This window comes from Marmota marmota, unplaced genomic scaffold (genome assembly GCF_001458135.2).
Source record: "Marmota marmota marmota unplaced genomic scaffold, marMar, whole genome shotgun sequence".
NCBI classification, from domain to species: Eukaryota; Metazoa; Chordata; class Mammalia; order Rodentia; family Sciuridae; genus Marmota; species Marmota marmota.
The window spans coordinates 1044464-1070286 of record NW_025999891.1 but is presented as its reverse complement, the minus strand read 5'-3'; the positions used below and the strand labels follow the sequence as shown (position 1 = coordinate 1070286).

The window sequence follows — 25823 nt, the reverse complement described above, 5'->3', positions numbered from 1 at the left end:
ACACCATCAATTGTTAAGTGTAACACAATAAAATTTCTTGCTGTGATGTGTTATTTTATAAGATGACACTGATATTGTCTTATCTACCACATAACTGCATCTTTATATTAATCGCTAATGATAAGCTTGGGTCACCTGTTAGAATACCAGATTCTTCTCTGGTTTTTCATAATCCATCCATTTCTTATAAAGATTCATTCATTCACACAACAAATATTAACTGAGTACCTACTATATGTGCCAGGTACTCAGGATACAACAGTGCTAAACAAAAACACCTGCCACAGTAGAGCTTACATTGGTGGCTGGGGTGAGTTAGAGATGGGGGAACTACTGATGCACCCAGTTAATTTTTCCTAAGTGAGTTATTTAGAACTTAATCATTTCAAAATTAAAACTATCCTTGCAATGGCCATTACTATAACTCCTGCCCAGGCTGATGCCAAATGAATATGTGCTAAACTCACATTCTAGTTCACCATCCATGGGGCAGTGTTTCTTCAAGCAGGACAAAGCCTTTCAGCTTCTCAAAGAGTTAAATACAAAAGTTTATAGAAACTGACACAGCTCCTATTTCCACTAAGGAAACCTAGAGAATTACAGATAAACTTGCAAGTTTATGACAGAAAGTGAAAGGGAAATACTTATAATAACTAGAGGATTTATAATCTAAAATTAGTCACCTCAAAGGATACCTTACAATAAAACCTCTAGCTCAGAAAATATTAAAATCCTGTCTGGGAGCACGGCCACTTCTCCCTCTCTTCACTGTTTTGTACCCAGAAAGGACCTGCACCAAAGAGATATTTAGCATACATCTGCTTTGATATGAAGGCATTTAGTCAGGCTTTAGGATCACTTTAGGAAAATAAAATATGAAGTAATAGGGTTTTGCACAGACTGCCTTCCCTGAGACTTATAGTAAATCCATGGTGGATGGTAAAACCATAGAACAGTCTTGGTATTTACTGAGATCATCAATATGGTACAGGAAACATAGCACAGAAGGAAGGGGTGTGGGTCAGAAGGACATGGAGGAAGAAAATGTTCCTACTGTCTTTGAAGGAAAATTAGTGGAGAGTTTTTTCCCAAGAAGGACCCCTGGCAGTTGCACCCATGGATGAAGAAGCATGACTGCCTCAAGGAGCTCACTAGAGACTGAGCCAGAAGGCAGTGGAAAGAGAACCCTAGGAGGACTAGAAAGGGGGCTGGGAAAAAAACTGTCCTTAAAAGAGGAGTTTGGTAAAGGTACAGAAAGAAGAGATGGAAAGACGGAGAGTAATATTTCCTAAACTTCATGAGCACAGCAGGAGAGAATGAAGGCAAGAGAAGGTGGAGGCCTCTAAGAATTCACACCCTGTGCCCTCAGTTACAAACACAGTCTAGTTGCTAACAATATTAAATTCCAAAATGACTTGTAATGTAGGAAAATAAAATAAACATCCTGCACACTTACCCAATCCGGGTAAACAGCTTCCCATGGGCATGGAGAAAACTGAGGATGAACCTTTTGTTCAGCTGCATGGGAAAAAAGAGAGAGGAGAAAACAATTAAACTTTTCCCAGTTTCCTGTTACTGAACAGAGTCCCCAGTGACACAATAACCTGGCCAGGGCCTAAGGGGTGGGCACTGGGGATGGGAACCAAAAGGACATGCCCAAACTCTCACACAGACCCAGGGCACATGCCCAACAGCTGTCGCTCAGCTGCGCCAAGACAAAAGTAGACTCAGTAAGTGGATAGCACCCTCTGCTGGCAATGGTACCTGTGTGCAGGGAATGAAGCAATGAATAAACGAAGATGCCTGGAACTCTCTTGGATCCAGAAGCCATTCTGGCTCCCTTAAGGATGAACATGAGACTGAGAGGAGTAGAGATTTTGTTCTGGATGATTCTGGAGAAAGCCCTGATCTTATCTATGAGACATTTTTCTACCTATCCAGGAAAGCAGAACTTGTCTTTGATAACCAAGGATAATCATCAAATCGTACATCACCAGCTTTTAAAACTGAAGTTTAAGTTCTAGGGTCTAGAGCTGAAAATCCAAGTGTCTACAGAGGCCAGGAATAAAGTAGGCTGATAGGAAAATAGTGACCTGGGGCTATTACTCTCCAGTTCTAGCTGGAAACGGGAATCTGTTTTTATATAAAATCCTCTTGGCATTTATGTATATATGTATGTATATATGTATGTATGTACATATATTACATTCCAGAGAATGAACCCAGGGGCACTTAATCACTGAGTCACATCCCCAGTACCCCCTCTTTTTATTTTGAGACACAGTCTTGCTAAGCTACTTAGGGCCTAAGTTGCCAAGGATGGCTTTGAACTTGAGATCCTCCTGCCTCAACCTCCCGAACTGCTGGAGGCAACATGTATCACCACGCCCCCAGCTAAAATCCTCTGGCTTTTAAATATTGGCTACTGCTAGGCATGGCAGTGCATACCTGTATTTCCAGTTACTTTGGAGGCCAAGGCAGGAGGATAGCAAGTTCAAAGCCAGCCTCAGCAACTTAGAGAGTCTCTATCTTAAAATACAATAAAATAAAATAAAATAAGGGCTGAGGATCTAGCTCAGTGATAAAGTGCCCCTGGGTCTAATTCCCAGTACAGCACTAATAAATAAATATTGGCTACTAGGAAAAAAAAAAAAAGTTAAACATTAAGCAAGTCACAAACACAATTTGCCAGCCACATGTGGCCCATGAGCCTTTATATCTTGTTCAAGGTTCTAGAAAAATCTGTTTCTAAAGCCAACAGTTCCATCTGGGCAAAACAAAGGAAAGGGTGAAATTTTCAGTTCAACTCTAGAGATGACCTAAAGACCCAATCTCACTATCACCTTCCCTGGTCTCATAGAAGCAATATGCTTAAGATCTTTCAGTCAGACAAGAAGGTCTAGAATCTTGATCACAAGAGGGTAATTTTAATAGGGTAAGAAATAATTCAGTAGCCCTGAATCATCTGCGCCAAAGGAAAAACACTTCTAGTTTATTCCTTCTTTCAGATGGAAGGTTGGTATCGGGAAAAGGGTAAATTCTCACTTTACCAATGACTTCAACATCAAACTTAGCATACAGGGTTGGGGACATAACTCAGTGATAGAGCACTTGCCTAGCACGCGCAAGGTCCCAAGTTCAATCCCCACTATTGAGAAAAGAGAAAATAACTCAGCATACAAACTTCAGTCTCTATCTTTGCCTTAAGTGAATTATATCAATTGGCTATTCTAGATTGAACATTGACTTATGTAGTTAAAAAGCTCAGGACACTTTTTCGAAGATAACTGTCCTTACAGCAAGTGAGTGAGAGCCAGGGACACTGCTTCCTTTAACAGAAGGGAAAGGTAAAGAACAGCTACAGAGCAAGCCTGACCTTCTATAAACAAATAAAGCAAGAGGTCAAATGTGAACAACTAGAGAAATCTGAGAGAAGAATATGTGAGAGTTCTTTGTATTATATTATTCTTACAACTTTTCTGTAGGGATGAAATTATTTCAAATAAAAAGATAAAAATAGGAGCTGAGGCTGCAGCTCAGTGGTTGAGCGCCTGCCTCACACATGTGAGGCATTGGGTTCAATCCTTAGCACCATATAAAAATAAATAAATAAAGATTTTTTTAAAAGATAGAAATATATCTTCTCTATTTAAACTTCCCACAGCTGTCCATCAAATACTGGTTAACTAATTCATAACCAGGAAGAATCCTTTAAAAATTCATGATATTCACATGTAAAAGGTAATTTGGCAGAATCAAAATGACACTAATCCTCCTTATCCAAGCATAACACCAAGACCAAAGGCCCCAAGAGATTTTGAGAACATCATGGGTCTATCTACACTTCCCAAAGATCCTTCCCTTAGGGCAGTAGATGAAGCCCACCTAATAACCTGAATTCATATTTGCCAATATCATATTTTAATTGTATACAGTAAAATGTGGTTTTCTTTTTTTCTGATACTAGGGACTGAATCCAGGGGCACTTTACCCCTGAGCAACATTCCCAGCCCCCCATTTTTTTTAATATTTATTTTTTAGTTGTAGGTGGACACAATATCTTTATTTCATTTTTATGTGGTGCTGGGGTTCAAACCCAGTACCTCACGTGTGCTAGGCAAGCACTCTAACATTGGCCACAACCCCAGTCCCGCCAGCCCTTTTAGTTTTTTATTTTGAGACAGGGTCTTGCTAAATTGTTGAGGCTGGCCTCAAATTCATGATCCTCCTGCCTCAGCCTCCAGAGTTACTGGGATTACAGGCCTAAAAAGTAGTTTTCAATGCATCATTTTTCAACTAGTGGGAGTGAAGGGAACTACAGGGAACTTTTAATAAGCACACACACATTTTTCTCCTGACCTTGTTAAAAAGAACTACTTTAGTCTGAAAGTATCTACCACCCTAAACATAGTTCCTCTCTGTTGTCATCCTAACACTCGAATTACAAGGAAACTAAAGGCAAAGATGCCTCCTAAAGGGAAGGCATATTACACAGAGGGAGATTCATTTGTTACACATTGATCAAAATGGGCCCTAAACAATATTCATACCTTGACACCATGAAGTCAGCTAGCACTGACACAGAACCTTTGGAGAACTCTAAAATGATACCAAGTCCAGTCAGCAAAGCCTTAGTCTAAATTTTCTCCCTCTTTAACACATCACACAGATACTTCCATTTCTGAAACTTTTTTAATTTTTAACATACACCTATGTTATGTTAAAACATAAGATGGTCTCACTCAGATGGAGAAAGAAATGTGAGACTATCTGTCTCCAAGTCTCCCTTACACATTTAAATACTGTTCACTACAAAGGCTTCTTGGGTATATCCCTGTAAGTGTGCTGGAATCATTTAAGGGCTCCAGGCTCCTTAGCTCAAGTACAAAACCAGTTCACTGCAGACTCCAGAGTTTAACCAGAGAGATATTAATGGCAGTTGGTGGATGGGTAGGTCTCTGGAATAAAGTCCATCCTGTCACTCACTGTTGGACTATGAATAAAACGTTTTGGACTGCTCCTCAACTGTAAAATGGAATTTTTACCATGGACACTACCTAACTCAGACTGAAAGGATAAATAAAATAATACAAACTGCAGCATTTTGAGGAGTAAATGCTTTATACAAGCCCTGGAAATAATTCCCCCAAATGTTACATCTAAGTATTTTGTGAACCTTAGAGCAAGGAAGGAGAAAAAAAGCTGCTCAGCAGCATCAATACAACACAACAGAAGGGGATTCTGAAATATGCCCAATTTCAACCTTTAAATAGTTGTTCCTGCTTCTACAAAGTTGTGTAGAAAATAAAATTTCTGAAAAATGAATCATTTTAAGGACTATATGAGTGCTCAGTATTAAAAAGAATTCCAAAGGTTCATTTTTTAAATGTTTTAGAGTGCTCACTTCAGCAGCACATACTAAAACTGGAATGATTAGCCTCTGCTCAAGAATGACATGCAAATTTGTGAAGTGTTCCATATTCTCACTGGTTTCAAAGCACAGTGAGGAGGCCTTTCTTTTTGAATATATATATATTTTTAGTTGTTGACAGACCTTTATTTTTTTAAATTTATTTATATGTGGTGCTGAGAATTGAACCCAGTGCCTCACACATACCAGGCAAGTGCGCTACCACTGAGCCAGAGCCCCAGCTCTTTAAAAAAAAAAAAACAGACTGGGGATGTAGTTCAGTGATTAAGTTCAAGCCCTGGTAGCTTTAAAAAAAAAAAAAAAGGAATCTATACGATCCATACATACCAAATATTTTAAAAAATAATCCAATTTTGTTGTGGGTTGTTTTGTTGTTGTTGTTGTTGTTGTTTGGTGCTGGGGATTGAACCCAAGGGAACTCAACCACTGAGCCACATCCCCCACCCAATTTGGATTTTATTTAGAGACAGGGTCTCACTGAGTTGCTTAGGACTTTGACAAGTTGTTGAGCTGGCTTTGAACTTGCAATCCTCCTGCCTCAACCTCCCAAATTGCTGGGATTACAGGTATGTACTGTGTTTTAAAAAGCAGAATATGTCCTTTTAAATTTGTTACAACATAGGTGGAGACCACATTTCAGAAGTATCTGTTAGTAAAATGTCAAAGATTTTCACAATAGACAATCAAAGCCCATTCATCAGCCTTTCTAAAGCCTGAGATCATAGGATGGTACAGGATGTGAGTATACTGGCTATCTACTTGCAACCCTCATCCCTGTGGCCCCTAGTCTAACAAGACTGGGTCCCTCATACCAAAAAGTCTATAATCCAAGAAGATAAATAACATACCGACTTGCCAGCTCCCATTTATGTTCCAAACCTAGGACAAGGCCTACCAACTATGAAGATGTTAGGAGGTACAGTGACTTCCTTGCTATCACTATTCTTTAGACAGGAAATATCTCTGGGTGAGAAGAGAAGTGAGGAAATGATAAAGTGAGGAAGGGGCTGCTGGCACAGAAAATATGGAGGTTTATCAGTGACATAATAATCATTTAATAGCAATTAAAGTTATTCATAAATATTCTTCTTTCTAGGATACAGATAAGAAAAAAAGTACAGTCATGCCAAGTAGCCTGACTCAAATGCCTGGTAAGATGACAGAATAAATCAAAATCAATCCTCACATCCTTTACTTAGACCAAAGAGCTACACCAAGGCTAAGGTAGAACATCCTTTACTTAGACCAAAGAGCCACACCAAGGCTAAGGATGATGATTACTCTTCACCTTTACTTTCTTCACCCCTGAATTGTTCTGAGCAGAATGACAGATAGCTCAATTAACTATAATTAAGCACAAGTTCCATACAGAGATGCCCCACTTAGATTGCTGGATCTGAGCCATGTGAATTTAAGTGAAAAATATACCTTTTAAAACAATCTCTTGCTGGGTGTGGTGGTGCACGCTTGTAATCCCAGTAGCTGGGGAGAGTGAGGCAGGAGGATCGCAAGTTCAAAGCCAGCCTCAGCAACTGAGCAAGGCACTAAGCAACTAAGGGAAATCCTGTCTCTAAATAAAATGGCTGGGGATGTGGCTCAGTGGGTAAATGTCTCTGGGTTCAATCGCTGGTATCAAAAAATAAATAACAATAATAAAAAACAGAACAATCTAACTAATTCACCCCCTTGAAAAAAATGGCTCTCACCCTTACATTGCAATTTAGTACTACTGTTCCAACATAGTCTAATATTTAAAAAAAAAAAAAAAAAATCACACCGGGAGCGGTGGTGTATACCTGTAATCCCAGCAGCTGGTGGGGCAGAGGCAGGAGGATAGAGAGATCAAAGCCAGCCTCAGCAAAAAAAAAAAAAAAGCCAGGCACTAAGCAACTCAGTGAGATCCTGTCTCTATATAAAATACAAAATAGGGCTGGAGATGTGGCTCAGTGGTTGAGTGCCCCTGAGTTCAAGCCCTGATACCCCAAAAAACGAAAAAAATCACTGGGGTTTTAGCTCAGCGGTACAGCGCTCACCTAACTTGTGCAAGGCACTGGGTTTGATCCTCAGCACCACATAAAAGTAAATAAATAAAATAAAGGTATTGTGTCCAACTAACAACTGAAAAAAAAATTCTTGGCTATTACTTCATTATCTCTCCTAGTTAGAGAAGGGAAACTGGGCTAAATGTCAGATCAGTAGTCAACTTCAGAAAACCCAGCCAGTATGCACAGGAACAGTTGAGATTAGAGTACCTGGCTAGATATCACTAGAGAAATCTGAACCAGGTATAAAGGAGTTATGAATATGTGATTGATCTGTATTTACTGCTCATATGTTATTGGGAATGAAAACAGAACAAAAGAGTATGAACAAAAACCACTGATCCTAACGTTGAAGACCCAGACTCAAATTGTGGTTATGTTATTTATTTGCTAGGTAACTGTCTACAAATCACATCAACTTTCTAACATGTTTCTTCAACTATAAAATGAATAGGCTGAGTAAGATCAGCAGGAGTGATTCCCTCAATTTCTATGTATCACCTGAGCAACTTAAAAATAAATAAATAAATAAATAAAGTCAGGCACAGTGGCACTTCTGTAATTCCAGCAGCTCAGGAAACTAAAGTAGGATGATCATAATTTCAAAGCCAGCCTCAGTAACTTAGCAAGACCCTAAGAAACTTAGCAAGATCCTGTCTCAAAATAAAAAATAAAAAGGGCTGAGGATGAGGCTCAGTGGTTAAGTGCCCCTGGTATGGAAGGAAGGAAAGAAGGGAGGGAAGGAGGAAAAAGAAAGAAAGAAAATACACGTTGTTTATGACTGCTTTCTCCCTACAAAGGCAGTGTTGAATAGCTGCAGCAGAGGGTATATGGCCCACAAAGCCCCAAAAATTTACTATCTGGCCCTTGACAGAAGAGTCTGTTGATATCTGGGCTAGAATATCTAAAATACTGGTGTCTCAAAATTTTTTTCTACCTCTACAACACTTGAGGGCTACCACACACGTGTATTGGAAACAGCAATGATTCTTAGGGGTTAAGAGGTAAAGAGGGGTAGTAATGATGAGTTGAGTGTGGTTTTAAATAACTCCAACCCCCCAGGATATTGTGATACCACCCACCTCTCACCACCTCAGGAGAACCTCAAATTTACAGTATTCTTTCCAATGCTAAAAACCCACAAATGTATGATTCTAACTAAATACAACTCTTCTTGCCAGCTTTTGTGAAAGCATTATCGTACTCTACGACAGCATAAATGACATCAAATGACTGCTGCTCTCAAATCTTTTGAACTCAAATACTCTAAAGGCTACAGATAACTATAAATGGGGCTCTCTGGATACCTACCTTAGAAGCCACTAGAGGTTTAGGTGACAGTGGAAAAGAAACACACCCAAGCCCAACAAAGATTTCACTTAGGCCAGAGGCCTCCTGGACACTTCCTAAGACATCTCTAATCAGGGAAAGTGGCAGATTAAAATTTATGAGTCTCTGTACTATGGTATGACAATCTGTAGCAACCAGTTCAAAAGTGCCACCAGTTTAGCATCTAAACTTATGCAGAAAAAGAGAAAGTTCAGCCAAAGGGCAACACTGTTGCTCTGACTGGCTTACTTTCTGAATGACTCTTCTTTCTGATTCATCTTTCTCAGCCCCTGGGAACTCTCATGCCCATCCACCCAAATAGTAGGGGAGCTGGGACACCCTGTGTCTGCAATGAACAAAGAGAAGAGAAAATGGCTGAATCTCCTGCTTTGTGATCAGGTGAGCAAACAGAAAATGGTTCTCCAAGAGTACATACATAAACTTAAGCCCTATAAATGTCAATTAAATCAAACTGGCTGATGAAGATTATGGAATTAATCAGCTGCTTTTGAAGTGGGTAAGGAATCATGCTTTGATGTATCATAAGCGAAGGAAACAGTATGTGTGATGGTTCCAAGAGCAATGTATTCTAGACTGGCATTGCTAGATTATGCTTTGGCAGGAGGGAGACTGAACTGTTAGTTAGGGCCAAGCTGTAGAAGTCCTTGTTAAAAAGAGACTGGTCTTTTTAAAGTTGAAGAGTCTTGAACAGGTAAGTGGCATGAGCAAAACTTCATTTATTGGAAAGTAGGGGACTGAACCTAGAGGTACTTTACCATTGAGCAACATTCCCAGCTCTTATTTATTTATTCATTTATTTTAAGACAGGGTCTCACTAAGTTGCTTAGAGCCTACTTAAGTTGCTGAGATTAGCCTTCAACTTGCAATTCTCCTGCCTCAGCCTCCTAAGTTGCTGGCACTACAGGTATATGCCACTGTATCCATCACAAAGCTCAGTTTTTTAAAAACATTTATTCTTTAGTTATAGGTGGACACATTACCTTTATTTAATTTTTATGTGGTGCTGAAGATCAAATCCTCACGCATGCTAGGCGAGCACTTTTCCTCTGAGCCACAACCCCAGCCCCACAAAGCTCAATTTTTAAAGGTTATTCTGGTAACTGAAAAAAATTTAGGGTTGTTTTTTGATGCTGGGTGCTAGAAGCCAGGGGACCAGGTAAGAGGCTGTTATTGTAGTCACCCGATGGCAATGGAATCAGAGAAGAGAAGAAAGACAGATGAAAAGGATGATCATTGTACATTCAATTAAGATCTCTATCCCTGGGCTGGGGTTGTGGCTCAGCGGTAGAGCACTTCCCTAGCACGCGTGAGGCACTGGGTCCGATCTTCAGCACCACGTAAAAATAAGTAAAATAAAGGTATTAAAAAAAAATCCCTATCCCTACATTCCAGTGATTCTAGTTCCAAGTAATCACCAGCAGTAGTCCAAAACCATGTAGGAGTCTTTCAAAAAAGACTCACACTAAATGAAATACTGACTTCAATTTTAGAGAAAATTTAGAAATTCTTATTTCCTTTCAATAATATTTTAAAAATAGCCTTCTATGGTATTGTTACCACACACTTAATAAGTGACTGCTGAAAAACTTACTAAAATATAGATCTAACAGTGATGAAATAGTTTACCCACATAATATTACACAAAAGAAAGAAAAATTGTGTGATGAAACAGGTTGCCCACATATTACACACACACACACCCCAAAAAAAGAAAGAAAAATCACAAAAATTCACAGGGAAAAAATATTTATGCCGTAGGGAAACTGCACACTCACCACTATCTATGAGAATTTCTTTAACTCCATCTCTTTTTGGAGGATAATTTGATAAAACCCAGACAAAGGTATTCAAAGGGAAAGAGTTCCATCAGAATTTAAGGATTCTGATCCTGAATAGTAACAGTTCTCTATCTGCCCAAGTGACTGGGGAAGAAAAGACAATACTAACATCAGGATAAAAGTCAAAGTCCTGACAAGTCCTATGTAAAAGGTCTATGTAATCTTACTCTACTCTTGCTTCCTGCCATTCTTTGAATGAGTAACACTCCCACCTTGGGGCCTCTGAATTTACCTCTGGCCCAAGGGTTTTTTTTTTTTTTTTTTTAGTTGTTGATGAACCTTTATTTTATTTATTTATTTATTTATTTATTTATTTATTTATTTATTTATTTATGTGCAATGCTGAGAATCAAACCCAGGGCCTCACATGTGCTAAGCAAGTGCTCTACCATTGAGCCCCAGTCCAATGATTCTTCTTTGTATATATGTGTGTGGTGGGGGGGTGGTGGTGCTGAGGATTGGGGATTGAACCCAGGGCCTTGTGCATTTGAGGCAAGCACTCTTAACAACTGAGCTATATCCCCAGCCCACTATTTTACTTATTTACATGAGGTACTGAGAATCAAACTCAGTGCCTCACACATGCTAGGCAAGCACTCTCCCACTGAGTTACAACTCAGTTAAAATGAACAATTCATTTCTTTTTTTTTTTTATTGGTTGTTCAAAACATTACAAAGCTCTTTACATATCATATTTTCATATTTCATACATTAGATTCAAGTAGGTTATGAACTCCCAATTTTACCCCAAATACAGATTGCAGAATCACATCGGTTACACATCCACATTTTTACATAATGCCCTATTAGTAACTGTTGTATTCTGCTACCTTTCTTATCCTCTACTATCCCCCCTCCCCTCCCCTCCCATCTTCTCTCTCTACCCCATCTACTGTAATTCATTTACATTTCTATCTCCCAGGACAGAAGAGTTATCAGTAGATGATATGGGAATGAATGGAGAGGTGGATGCGTGAGATTTCTTTCCAAAGATAAGAGTATTCATATAATTTCTGACTTGCCATATATCAGGAAAAAAAGAGACACTCTAAAGCTAAAACAGGGTCCAGTCTATGGAAGCAAAGGACTGGAAGAATCAACCTATCCGGAGCTCTACTATTCTGCCTGGCTACATAAATCATACTGAAGGCAATGTGTCCTAACATCTGATTTTAACTACTGGACAGCACCTCTTAGAAGCTTAGGGACAGCAACTTACCTAAGAACAGGATGAATTTATAGAGCTGGCTCTGTACTTTTAGAAGTTAACAGCACCTCATGATACTCTTCTATGTACAGGGCAATACTCAAGGCACTTTATGTTTAATAACTTATTTAACCTTACCACCACCCTATGAGATAAGTACTACTATTATTTCCATATTACAGATGAGAAAAAGAACACAGAGGTTAGGTGACTGCCCAAGTTCAACCCAGGCTCCAGTGTATGAGATCTTTTTTAAATCTCCCACAGAAACAAGACAGACAGCAGGGATGTTTTATATAAAGACCAAAAGCTAAAGAAATCTCAAACACAAACCCATCAATGGTTCCACATATCATTCACTGAGATTACCAAGCCAAACCAACTGAGAAGTTTTGCAGATTAAGGGAAGTAGATAGATATTTCTAGTCCAGATAATATCATGCACACCAGTGGAAGCACTTAACTGTACCCTCAGATAATGCCAGCAAGAAAAAATAAGTGATTAAAAGCCTATTTTCCACAGTAATAAAATAAGAGCAACAATAAAATGAATAAAAGCACTGACATTTTCCTGGATAAATCCCAAATCTGCCTGATTAATGAGTTTTCAAGAGTCTAAGAATATGTGTATTTACACACTATCATCAGGGAATTTTACACAGCTCAGAAAAAATATCTGAAAATGCAACCTCTGCCCACTCACCTACCACAATACAGGAAAACCCCTGAATCTCTCAGGAAAGGGAGGAACAAGAACCAATCTACAAATCCAAAGGAGAATGAAGTTTCAATTTAAGGCACATGTAGCCACAAAAAATTATTTCACAACTACTCTGCTATGGGCACCAAAAATCAAATAACCAGCATAAAGGGAGCTCTGGCAACCTTAAGCAAGCTTCAGATTTAAGCAAGGCACCAAATAAGGGAAGGATTCTGGTGCATCAACTCCCAGGAAAAGTGTTTCAAGTTAAAAATGGCTATTCAGGTTTGGATGTGAACTTCTGTATCTGCTCTTTATCAACAGAGGCAACTCTACCTCACTGGCAGCTAACAGGACAAAGAAAAGAAAACCATTAGAATAAAAATGGATTATTCAAGGACAACATGGCCTGGTACACCCTGGCATCTGCCTTGACACCAAAGACAAGGCTATAAACATAGCAATGCAGAACTTCTGGAATTCCACATTTAACCAGAAGCAAGCGTGTCCAGGAGCAGGCAGGCCATGATGTCACTTTCCCCCCCAACAGACAGACGGTTTAAGGCCAAAAACCACAGCACTATTGGTGTGAGACTCAGTTTCACTGTGACTAAAGTCAAGGCCTGCTTCCAGCTAGTTTTTTGGTTAGTCTTATTTCTTATCATCCAAAACACATAGCAAATACCTTTGAATCTTTTACCTTTGATCCAATCCATTATCTTCCAAGTTCTCCCTTCATTCTCTTTATCCTCTCTCAACATTGAAACTCGATCTTAACAGGTATAACAGGAAGCAAGGAAACTGTGAGCACTAACTTCTTGCTAATTTATTTATAATGTTCTATTCCTATCACTTTTACTATTAACTACTGGAAACATTTGAGTTTAGAGTTAAAAGAATGAAAGTAGGGCTGGGGATGTGGCTCAAGCGGTAGCGTGCTCGCCTGGCATGCGTGCGCCCCGGGTTCGATCCTCAGCACCACATACAAACAAAGATGTTGTGTCCACCAAAAACTAAAAAATAAATATTAAAAAAAAAAAAATTCTCTCTCTCTCACACTCACTCTCTCTCTCTCTCACACTCTCTCTTTAAAAAAAATTCTTTAAAAAAAAAAAGAATGAAAGTAGTATAAGTAAAAAACAAGAAGTAAATTCAGTTTATAACAATTTGCCAAACTGCGTCACCTTGATATGAGTGCTCTTCTCTACATATATTATACTATAATAATTTAAAAATTACTACAGCCTTTTCTGCTATTCCACAAAAATACCAAAAAAAAACCCAAAAACCCAAATACCTTTATTCTAATAGCCAATATCCTTTGTTCTAACCCCTACAAATATTCTAACTCTAAAGTGGCATAAAAAAAGATGACTGTGCTAAGTCTGTGACTCCACTTAGGTACAGAAAGCCACACTGGCACTAAATAACGAATACCAAATCTATTCTCATTTTACAGAGGAAAGAGATAAAGAAATTTATTCATGGAAAAAACAAGAAATTTAGGTATGCAACAAAAGGTCTGGTTCCTACTCTGAAAGAGACAGCCTCTCAGGATTATCAAGGACATCTATTAATGCCTTATTCATTTTTGTTGTTGTTGCTGTTGTTGTTTTAAGTACCAGGGATTGAATCCTGGGCCTTGTACATACTAGGCAAATACTCTGCCACTGAGCTACATCCCCCGTTCCTTATTCAGTCTGACATATGTCACTTGTAAGTATTTTAAAAGTAATACTGTTGTACAGATCTGTGCAGAAGTCTAAAGGAAAACCTGCCAAAGAAATTCCTCAAAGAGAATGTCAACTGCCTCAACATAGTTTGCTTTACAAATTAGGACCTAGCATCTCTGAGATTTGTGACACAAGTCTGCTCAAAATTTCATAAGATAGTACAAGATGTTAACATCTTTACTAAGAAAGAAACATCCCAGAAAAATGCAAATTCATCAAGGGTTTTTATCCCAATGCCTCTTTCTCTTGTGCTTCAGTAGTTGCAGCCCTACTGTGAGTGTAAAGGGCAAGAATAGGACTTATTGCCAATGGTTACAATACAATGCATAACTTACTTATTCCTAAGCCAAGCTAGGTTTGGCACAGAAAGCTTCCCAGAATGATGGAAGGCATGACTTTAGGGTGAGTCAACCTTAGCTAATGCATAAAATAAAGCAGAAAAGAACTATTTGAAGGACTCACTTCTAAGCTTGGGTGAATCAAAAGCCCAAATCAATCTACTTTGTGACAAATCCTCAGTTCCAAATGACTGATTAGACAGCACCAATGTGAATGTCTGTACCATGATCCAAGATAGTCTAATGATAGACTCTTGGCTAGGAATCTCAGAAGCAACCATTCCTTGCAGTTTCTAACCACGTCATGTTTTTATCTACGTTGTTTCTTACTGTTCATGTCTACCTAAAGAATTTCTTCCACCCTTCAAAATCAAGGCTTTCCATGTCCACCCTTATGTTTCTCAGTTAATCTTTTTCTCCTCTGTACTAACTCTATAACAGTGTACATATTTACATTACCATACCTGTAATACTTTATTACAAGCAAGTATTTATCCATCCATTTTGTTACTACACCACACCTCTGAGGGATGGACCAACATCATTTACCTTGCAGTGCCTAGAATAACAACACATAAAGGTACTCACTAAATATTTAATGCAATAATCTGAATGAGGGCAGGGAAAAAATGATCATTTCAGGGACTAAAAGCTAATCTGAGAAGAGCTTTTACAAATGAGTAAGCAAGTGAAAAGAGGAAAATGTCCATATTAAACTGTAAAGCCAAGTTATTTAAGATAACATACAAAGGTATGTACTGTACCACAAGAGAAAACATATTAAAAACAAGAAAAGAGTTGGGTGTGGTGGCATATAATTCTAATCCCAGCCTCAGAAGGCTGAGGCAGGAGGATTGCAAATTCAAGGCCAGCCTCAGCAACTTGAGACCCTGCCCCAAAATAAAAATAAAACTGGGCTGTGGATAATCCTCAGTGGTACAGCACTAGCATACACAAGGCCCTGGATTTAATCACCCATACTAGGAGAAAATAAAAGAACAAGAAAGATGAAAAGAAAAAGATAAAAGAAGTCACTGGCAGTAAAGTCAAGACATAAAACGCATGCCAGTAAATTCTTTACACTTATTAGAGGAAGTTATCAGTCTGGCTATAATCTCCAGAATAATTAAAATAGAGAGAGAATTATTCTAAATAACAAATTCATAAATGTGCATGAAAGAAAATACAAAAAACCCATACAACTATTTCTAATACTGAAAGCAGAATTTTCTCCCAGGGGATTCCACAAAGATGACACCATGTGGCAGAAACAGCAACAATTCTCTAGGTCTCCTTAATATAATTTTCCTTAATATAAGCTGATTGTACACAAAAGTACAAATCAGTAAAAGTAATACTATGGGTTACCAACATGTTACCTAGTCACATAGCTCTCTGATGGCTCTAAGCACAAAAGACATGGAAAAAACAATGTGGAAGAGATATTATTTAATGATTCCAATAATAGATGCTCAACAAATTTCTGCATCAGTGAATGGAAGACAACTCAAAAAGTCACTGAACTCTTACAAATGAAAGTGGGATTAATACAATTTATAGGGACTCCAGCATCAAAAAGACAGATTATAGAAAATATTTTTATTTTTTTTCTGGTTTACAGTCTATATACTAAGTCTTAGGAGAATAAAACTAAGCAGTACCTTCAATACTAAGTATTTATAAGTAAAGTAAAAGATTTCAAAAAACCCAGAGCATCCCCTTTGAGCCAAAAAACCCGTCTGCAGACCAGAGTAACACCATAAGCCAAGAAAATAACTATTTCATATTCTCTATCTTAGTCCAAACACATCACATTTGAGATGGTGAAAATAGGGCAGAAAGATGAAATTCTTTACTTTAAGAGCAGAAAGGGATTACAGAATGACAGAACTAAGAATATATCTCCCCAAGAAACAAAAACCAATACAGGAAATCAGTGAGAAAGGCAACACAGGGAAAACAAAAAAGTTGGTGCAGTCTCTTATCCCACACAACAGGCAATATGTTACTAAATAAAGTGAGTGGCTCCCAGAGTAACACACCTCACTACTCTATTCCTTCCTATCGCAGCTGCAGACTGAACAGGTCCAACGTACAGGATTCATTCTTATTTGGAAGGCTCTTCACAGAGAGGAGCTGGATCCTAAGGGATGATTTATAGAAAACCCTTACATACATTCCAGTTGGCTGGAACTCAGCAGCTGATTGCTCTCTTGTCTAAGTTGGTAAGGAGCCAAAGGAGGACTTTTCTCAGTCCTCTCTCTCAGGCTGGAAAATTCTCTAACACCAGAGTTCTGGCTTAAGTCTGGATATCAGGTTATTCATGAGATGCCAAAACTACATCTTTACATTGGCTTTGAGTACGTCTCTCAAGTACATCATACAGATTCCCACAGACCTCAAAATCACCTGGACATTAAGGCCAAAGAGACACAGAGACAAACGTAGTTTTGAAAATTCAGCAACATCAAAACAAACTTCAGCAACATCAAAACAAACTTTAATAAATAATAAACCAATCTCAACAATTCTTAAAATGGTGAAACAGGCAACACATTCAATAAATGGTTTCCTTAAAACATTTTTATTGTACCCTACCAAATACTCTCCCTATTCCCTTGCAATACTGCTGATTTATGCCATGAAAACCTAACCCAAGTCTGTTCTCCTATGAAATAAGTAAAGTTTGACAAGGTATTCTTGATCTCATCAAGCTTTTAAATCAGTTGTTCTCAATCAGAATAGTGCCTCTCCTCCCAGGAAGTGTTTGGAAATGTGTGTGGGCCTTACTGGCATCTAGTGGGCGGGGCTAGGAATGCTAAACATCCTGCAATAGCTAGTCTGCAAAATGAACTGTCAGCCCAAAAAGTCCCTAACACCCTCATTAGCAATTACCTTCCTAAAGGAAGAACCTCAGCATTTACCCCTCTCAGCTTCTAAAGGAGTGATGGGCAAACTTTTTTTGCCAAAGTTCAGAGAGTAAATAGTTTAAGTTTCATGGGGTTTCTGTCACAATTCCTTATGTTTTAAAACAACGCCTTATATAAGAATGTAAAAACTATTCTTAGCTCATAGGCCAGTGGTAGCATTTTGCCCACCTCTGTTCTAGAGCATTATCTGATTCAATACATACTATTTATATCAATTTAAAAATGCTGAATACAGCCAGGCACAGGCACAATGGTGTGCACACTATAGTATCATCTACTCAGGAGGCTGAGGCAGGAGGATTGCTTGAGGCCAAGAGTTTGAAACCAGCCTGGGCAACAGGCTATCTCAAAAGGCTGTCGTTGCAAGACCCTGTCTCAAAAAAAAAAAAAAAAAATTAAATTAAAAAAAAAACATGCTGATTAAAACAAAATGTGATGGAAAGTGTTATAAATAACTCCAATGATATATATGTTACATTTTTTTTTGTAGTTGTAGATAAGCAGACTGCCTTTGTTTTGTTTATTTTTATGTGGTGCTAAGGATCAAACCCAGTGCTTCAAATGTGCTAGGCAACTGCTCTGCCACTGAGCTGGAGCCCCAGTCCCCTATTAGAGGTTATAATTTTAAAGAATGAAATAAGACCTTTAGAACTTAGCCTTAAGACCTAAGAATTGAGATAATGTGAGTTTAACTTCTAATCAATCTCTGATCACCCTCCTCATTGTCTCTCTTTTCCTCCGCATCTCAACTGCTTCATGTTTTCTTCTGAATGTTCATTTTGAATACATTACTGGAAAAAGCGCTCACAATGCCTTCCTCTCCTCTCTTCAAAATATATTAATTTCTATTTGCCAAGCATGCCACTAAAAAAGTCTCTTTATAATTAATGCTGTTAACATTTTCTAAAATATCTAAACCAAACCAAAGTCTGGAAATTCTGACTGGTATCTGGGTCCTGACTTTCCGGATGGTAACTAAAGTTCACATGGGGTGGAAAGTGGCCTGTGGGTAACACAGAATACACACACGCACGCGAACAGGATATGTTGGTAATCTGGCTTCCTGAGACCTGGTGAGTTGTGAGAGTTCTCATCAACACCCCTGGGGAAGATGAAAAAGCTTAAATTGGGAAATGATGGATTTTAAGAAAGTGTCCATTCTTAGAATTAGATTTCTGGCTAACATGCAATGAATGAAAAGGTATACTTTTTTTGTCCTCCACATTTTAATTATTTAAAAATATAACATAAACACAAAAAATAAACAGAGCAGCTGAGAAGGCCTCTTCACAGTGTTGAAGCTGGTGTTTGCAGCATGGCTTATGTCACGTCTCAAGCCCAAAAAGACGAAGAGTGTGGTTTTAGTGTTTAACCAGCCTTGACTGCACCCTGGCACTCTGTTTCTTCCCCTAGAGAACTTTGCTCTGTTAAAGAAACCAACCTCACATCTTGAAGAAACAGATAGGATAAAAATAAAGCCCTTAAGTGGTTTGGTGACCGAGGTCATATGGGGTGTTAAGGGTCTGTAGGTAGGACCAGTGTGCTTTGAGAAACTTCCACTCACTGCCAACCACAAAGAGAAAAAAGACTTCAGCCCTAAGGTCTAGTAGTGGTCCAGGCAAGGAGCCCCAGTCCTTGTCTGTTAAGATTGCTCCTCGCAGCATATTTCATATTATCATTATCTGAAAACCCAGGTCCTGGTTCTGACTTTTGATAGTAATCTCACCAACCTATTGCTTATGGCCTAGAAAAGAGAGTCAATCTGGAGTTGCCTCTTGTAGAAAGAAGCTCTTTGAACCTCTGTCATCACATTGCCAAATCTCAGTTCACAGAAACATTCTTTCACAGAGCTTCTAGAGTGAAAGGTTTGTACTACAAATTACTTTATAAAAGTAAAGAACTAAGAAATGAGCTACGCATGGTGGCACACACCTATCATCCCAGCAACTACGGAGGCTGAGGCAGGAAAATTACAAGTTCAAGGCCAGCTTCAGCAACTTAGAAAGATCCTGTTTCAAAATAAAAAAATTTAAAAGGACTGAGAATGTATCTCAGTGGTAAAGCATCCCTGGGTTCAATCTCTAGTACCAATTAATTAATTAATTAATTAAAGAAGGTCAACTCACAACAGTAGCAAAAAACCACATGATGTCCATCTTAGATAAGAAATCCCTGTATCCTTGGGGCTAGGGTTGTGGCTCAGAGGAAAAGCGCTCGCCTAGCATGTGTGAGGCACTGAGTTCGATCCCCAGCACCATATGAAAATTAAATAAAGGTATTGTGTCCACCTACATCTAAAAGAATAAGTATTAAAAAAAAAATAAGAAAGAAAGAAAAGAAATCCCTGTATCCATGAGGCCAAAAAAAAAAAAAAAAGCTGACTTTCTCTGCCAGGATAATATAATTATGAGGCAATGAAATAATCGGATTATCACAGATAAAACATTTACCTACTAACACAGATTCCACACCTCTCTCATTTTAGATTAAATTAATGCTTATGTTAGCCAGAGAAAAATCAGGCCAAAAGCTTTTCCTAAGCTTCATAATGGTACTGGCTCTGAAAATACAAACTTAAAAGTCTTATGATAACAAGCTGAAGAACAAATTCACTATAGTACAAGCAAGGCACATCATCTTGCCTAAGGCAGCTGAAATTCTTTTTTTTTTTTCATTAGTCATTTTTTTTTCATTTTTTTAATTAGATACACATGATGGTACAATGATCTTGACATATACATTTGAATCAAATGGGGTATAATTTCTCATGTTTCTGATTGTACAGGTTGCAGAATCACATTGGTCTTACAGTCACATATATACTTACAGCAATAATATTCTAAATCTCCTATGGGACGTATGACTACACTGCGGGAGGGTGGAGGCATTAAATGTGTAACACTCACACATAGCCCCTTTCTTCAGCACTATAATGGAGGTGGCAGCAGTAGCTCAGGTGTACAAACTATGCAAAGAGCACTGAAAAGCAAAACAAATGATGGGTCTGAAGGAAATGCTACCTGAATAACACGTTGTTCTTATTTTTCTATAAAGCCCCATACTAAAACAAAACAAAAAAGCAAAACTCTCAAGCAAAAGTAAGAGCATATGAGACTCTGTGCTACAGGCTACCTGGCCTAGGTTTTCCACAGTGAAGGTATGCTCCTTTGCTAACAAAATTTTACTTTGCTGAACTATTTTTATTTTTTAGTTGTGGATGAACACAATATCTCTATTTTACTTATTTATTTTTATGTGGTGCTGAGGATGGAACCTAGTGCCTCACGCATGCTAGGCAAGCAGTCTATCACTGAGCCATAACTGCAGCCCCATTTTGCTGACCTATTGATTAAATGCCAGAAGAATACACTCATACTATGCAACCCTTTGTAGCCACATACTCAATATCAGAAAGAAAACTATCACTTGCCCCCCCAAAAAAGTGTGGGGGGAACAACTATCATTCCCAACTTATAATCAAGCCTCTGAGAAAAACACAAGAGATTCAGGCAAGGGCAGCTTGCAAATTTTCAGGCAGAAACTATGATTCCCAAACCTCAGGAAACATCATCTTACAAATGAGTAAACTGAAATTCAGTCAGGTTAAGGAACATGCCCAAAGTCTTAAAGCTAGTATCTGATAAAATGAGGACTTAAACACAAGGTTCTCCAAAGCCCAAAGTGCTACTACTACTCTGCCCCTGACTTATATGATACTGGATAAAATTACAAAATTAATGAAAGCTACCAAACTGCTGGCCTCTACAAAGAAATAATGGACTTGAAGGCAATCACTCATAGAAGGGTCTCTGAAGTCCAACAGTAATACAAAAACAAGCAAAGGTAAATAACAGTATATATGATAGGCCACAAATAATGTGAGAAAAAGAAAATTATCACATATATAACCACAAAATATATTACACATTTAAAGATATTTCTTTACTTAAAATATTTTAAAAGAGGTTGAGCCAGATGAGGTGGCACACGCTAGTATGCCAACAACATGGAAGACGGAGGCAGAAGGATTACAAGTTTGAGGCCAGCCTCAGCAACATGGTAAGACCTTGTCTCCAAATAAAATAATTCAGATTTGGGCTTGTAGTTCAGTGGTAAAGTACCTTTGGGCTCAAACCCCACTAGTGCAAAAATAATAATAATAATAATTAGAAGTTGAGGCAGGGGGCTGGGGATGTGGCTCAAGTGGTAGCGAGCTCGCCTGGTGTGCATGCGGCCCGGGTTCGATCCTCAGCACCACATACAAACAAAGATGTTGTGTCCGCAGAAAACTAATAAATAAATATTAAAAAAAAAAAAAAAGAACAAGTTGAGGCAGCTGGGGGTATACAGCTCAGATGCTTAGCACGCTCAAGGCCCGGGATTCAATTCCCAGTGCCAAAAAACTAATAGAGAGAGAATGAGAATATCTCATAAAAGATATCTAAAGAGATTTCTTTGAATCTCCATTCCTACTAATCTAGAAACCAACTCCAATATTACAATCCGAACTTTTCCACTTAAAACCCAGCTTTCCAAAAAAGTCATAAACTGTCTAGGCCCAGGTGGCCTCAAATTAATCCACCACTGCCCAATTTACCACTAGTTCAAAATATTTCCTCATGAAATGGACCCTTAAGATTCAATTTCAGGATAATATTCAGTCTATCAAATGTTTAACCTTTTTTGAGTTTGCTCTTCATTAATCTTCTGGTGTCACTCTAATTGTGCTACTTTGATAAGACAGGAAAATAAAGATAACCATGCTGACTTCAATAACATTCTGGAATAATAATTAGGCATAGATTATTTATTCCCTTCTGGCCTCCCAGGTTAATAGGCATTAGATATTTCCAATAGAAATGTTGTACTCTGTATAAATATGCAGGAAGAACATACACTAGCAAATTAATAGTGATTCTCACTAAGTGGTAAAAAGGTACTATTTATCTGCACTTTCAAATTTTTTACAAGATTCATGTGGTGTTGGCTTTGTAAATTTTTAATTTGGAAAAACAAAACTTTTTAATCCAAGCTATTGGCAATTTCCTCTAACAACCAAGACACAGAGACACTAGCATGTTGGAGTTCAGAATGCCTAAAGCCTTATTTAAGAGGTGTCCTTAAACTTTTTGAATCAGCAAACTATGGGGCAAAAACTTCAGACAACCTCCAACCCACCAACTTTAATGGAATAGTGCTACTTTCATTAATTACAATGCAGACATGACAAACACAAAATTCAAAAAACAAATTATTATTTCCAAAATCCAGAAGTATATTACAGAAGACTAGCCCACTGACTTCCTCCCACATGTATCATAGTACCCATCAAGAACATGGCCCCAGGATTGGGTCTGCAGTTCAGTGGGAGAGTGCTTGCCTAGCACTGTGAGGCACCAAATTTGATCCTTAGTGCTGCATAAAAATAAACAAATAAAATAAAGGCATGCTACCACTATAAAAAATAATAAAAATTTAAAAAAGAATACAGCCCTGTAGAAGGCTCACTTACTCTTCACCACTCCAATGTTCTCAAATTATCCCTCAACTCACCACAGAATTAAGTGCCCTGCAAATCCTCTGCTATTTCACACCTTCTCTGTCTTTGCTCATGGAATACACTCTTCCCATTCTGACTGGTTCATTTCTCCAAGAAGTCTTCTAACTTCACTTTCCTTTCCCTCTTCCCCAACCCATGTCTCTGCTAGGTCTGAAACAAGGGACCTTCTCTGTATTTGACAAGCCTCTGTTCAAGACACTGACTGTATTACACTTCAACTTCATTATTTATGGATTTATATCTGTGAATTCAGTGAACTCACTAAAACTTTCTTGTAATTCCCAAAATCAATACGGGGCTTTTGTGTCATTCTTTGAATCACCTAACACACATCTCTAGCTGAAGTCAAACAAGGCAACTCTTTGCCTTCATGTTTCTGGTCACACTTTAAACAAATGTCCTTTTTGTGATCTACATAGGGTCACATTTTTCATATTCCTGTGCTTTTCGTTGATGTTTACAAATAGCCGCTAAGCTTAATGCTTCTGAAGTGTTGTCTAATGTTCCTTAGTGCAAGAAGGCTGTGATGCACTTCATAGAAAAAATATGTATTGGATAAACTTTGTTCAGGTATGAGTGATAGGGCTGTCAGCGAAGAATGCAATGTTAATGAATTGATAATATATATTAAATAAGGTGTCTTTAAGCAGAAAAACATGTAAAACAAAGTTATATGTTTATCAGTTGACTAAATATGTTGTTACCAGAGCGTGAAGGAATCTAATTCTGCATCTCCCTTATGAACAAGTTCCAATATTCACTAATGTAGTGTGTTTGTGGCAACTTATAGAACATAACTATCAAAACCAACAAGAATCAACTGGATACACAACATTGCTTATGTATCTATTTCTTCCACTAGAGCAGAAGTTGACAAACTAGGCCCCACAGGCCAAATCCAACCCATCATCTATATTTGCAAATAAAGTTTTACTGGAATACAACCATGATCATTCATTTATACATTGTGTATGGATGCATTAGCACCACAACAGTATAGTTGCAACAAAGACCATATGGCCTTCAAAGCCTATAATATTTACTATCTGATGTTTCATGGAAAAAGTGTGCTAGCCCAAGTAGTAGACACCAAGCAGTCTGAGAAAATAACAATAACAATGTTGTGTTTATTTTTACAATTCTCACACAAAGCTGGCACAACTGGTTAGGTAAACTAATCTTTGATTTGGATCAACACTGGACCCTCCTACTTCCAAAAATTCAGGGGCAACTCATTAAATTCTCCAGACCTGTATAAGTTTTAAAAACAGACATTATTTAAAGAAATAAAATAAATAATGGTATGCAACAGAGGATGACCAAAAAGAGCACAACTTAGGCGAACAAGGTGAAGTAAAATATAGGAGATTCAAATAAGGCCAAATAATAGGTATATTAAGGCATGGTCCAGGCTGAACCCCAAAATATATTCAGAGAGGCTAAAGACAAGGAAAGTTTGACAAGCACTTAGCCAAATTCAAGGACACATTTCTTATCTAAAGACTTACTTTCTACATGTAGCACCAAGCATGTTGTTGTTAATAATGAGTTGGGAAAATGCTGGAAATGGTAAACTAAATCACTCTAAAACAAAACAATTCACTGAAGTTTCAAAGACAAACACCCATCAAAATCTCTCATTCTCAGATGCTCCGTTCTTCCCCAGCAGACAGACTTGTATTATGATCTATTCAAGATGCTGATAATGGAGCAATCGGATCTAAAAGATTCTTAGTGGTCCCATCAGAGACCTTTACTTTGTGAAAATGATTTATATTTAATTGATTTATATTTTATAATTTAATATCTTTATTTATCTCAATGACTGTCAACAATAACCCATTTGCCATGCAGTACCCTTTGGTTTCATTTTCAAAAGGAGATAAAAAAGAATAGGAGGCACACCCACAAAATATTGCCCAGAACCCTGGCAACATGGCAGGCAACACCAACTTTGAGTGGACTACCCTGCAGGGGAAAGAGTTTAAAATGTGAACTGCAATAAGATGCCACTTGTAGTTGAGGTTGGCAGTCCGTCCCCAGGCTGGATATTCAACCCAAACCACATCTCAAGGCTAAAAACCAACAACCCACAAGCTAACCTCCTACAACCATTCAGAGAGAGAGAGAGAGAGAGAGAGAGAGAGAGACAGACAGAGAGAGACAGAGAGATCCAAGCTCATGCTTGGCAAAGGACAACAAACTAGTTGAGACATTATTATCATTACTAATAACCACCTAAAGCCAAGTTCTTTTTATTCATGAATCTGAATTTTACTAGTTTGTGCTAAAAACTCTCTAGTAGTTGCTAAAGGAGCAATTTCTATTAAAGCTAATCTCACCAAGCCAGGCATAGTGGTACACACCTATAATCCTAGTTACTAGGGATACTGAGGCAGGACAATCACCAAATTTGAGCACAGCCCGGGCAATTTAAATAACCTTACCTCAAAACAAACTTTAAAAAGGTTTATGGGTATAGCTCATTGATAGAGCACTTGCCTAGCTTGTGCAAAAGCCCTGGGTTTAATCCCCCAAATGGCAAAAAACAAAAAAACTAAGCACCTAAAAAAAGGTCAGTTAATAAAAACAAGCAATACACAAAAATATTTAAATTACCTAGATAAGTAAATAAGTAACATACATCTTTGTAAAAAAAATATACAGTCATGCTGAGAACAGACTAAAAACATT

The 25823-nt window shown here is 38.1% G+C and overlaps 1 protein-coding gene across 5 annotated transcripts in view; it reads right to left on the bottom strand.

Moving 5' to 3' along the window:
- The window catches only part of Smg6 (SMG6 nonsense mediated mRNA decay factor), a 226473-nt gene that overhangs the window by 168189 nt on the left and 32461 nt on the right, over nt 1-25823 (bottom strand). For all 5 annotated transcript variants that reach the window (XM_015500986.2, XM_048792891.1, XM_048792899.1 and 2 more), the window contains one exon: nt 1457-1518. In XM_015500986.2, the coding sequence (XP_015356472.1) occupies nt 1457-1518 (62 nt within the window). The remainder of the gene's footprint in view (nt 1-1456; nt 1519-25823) is intronic.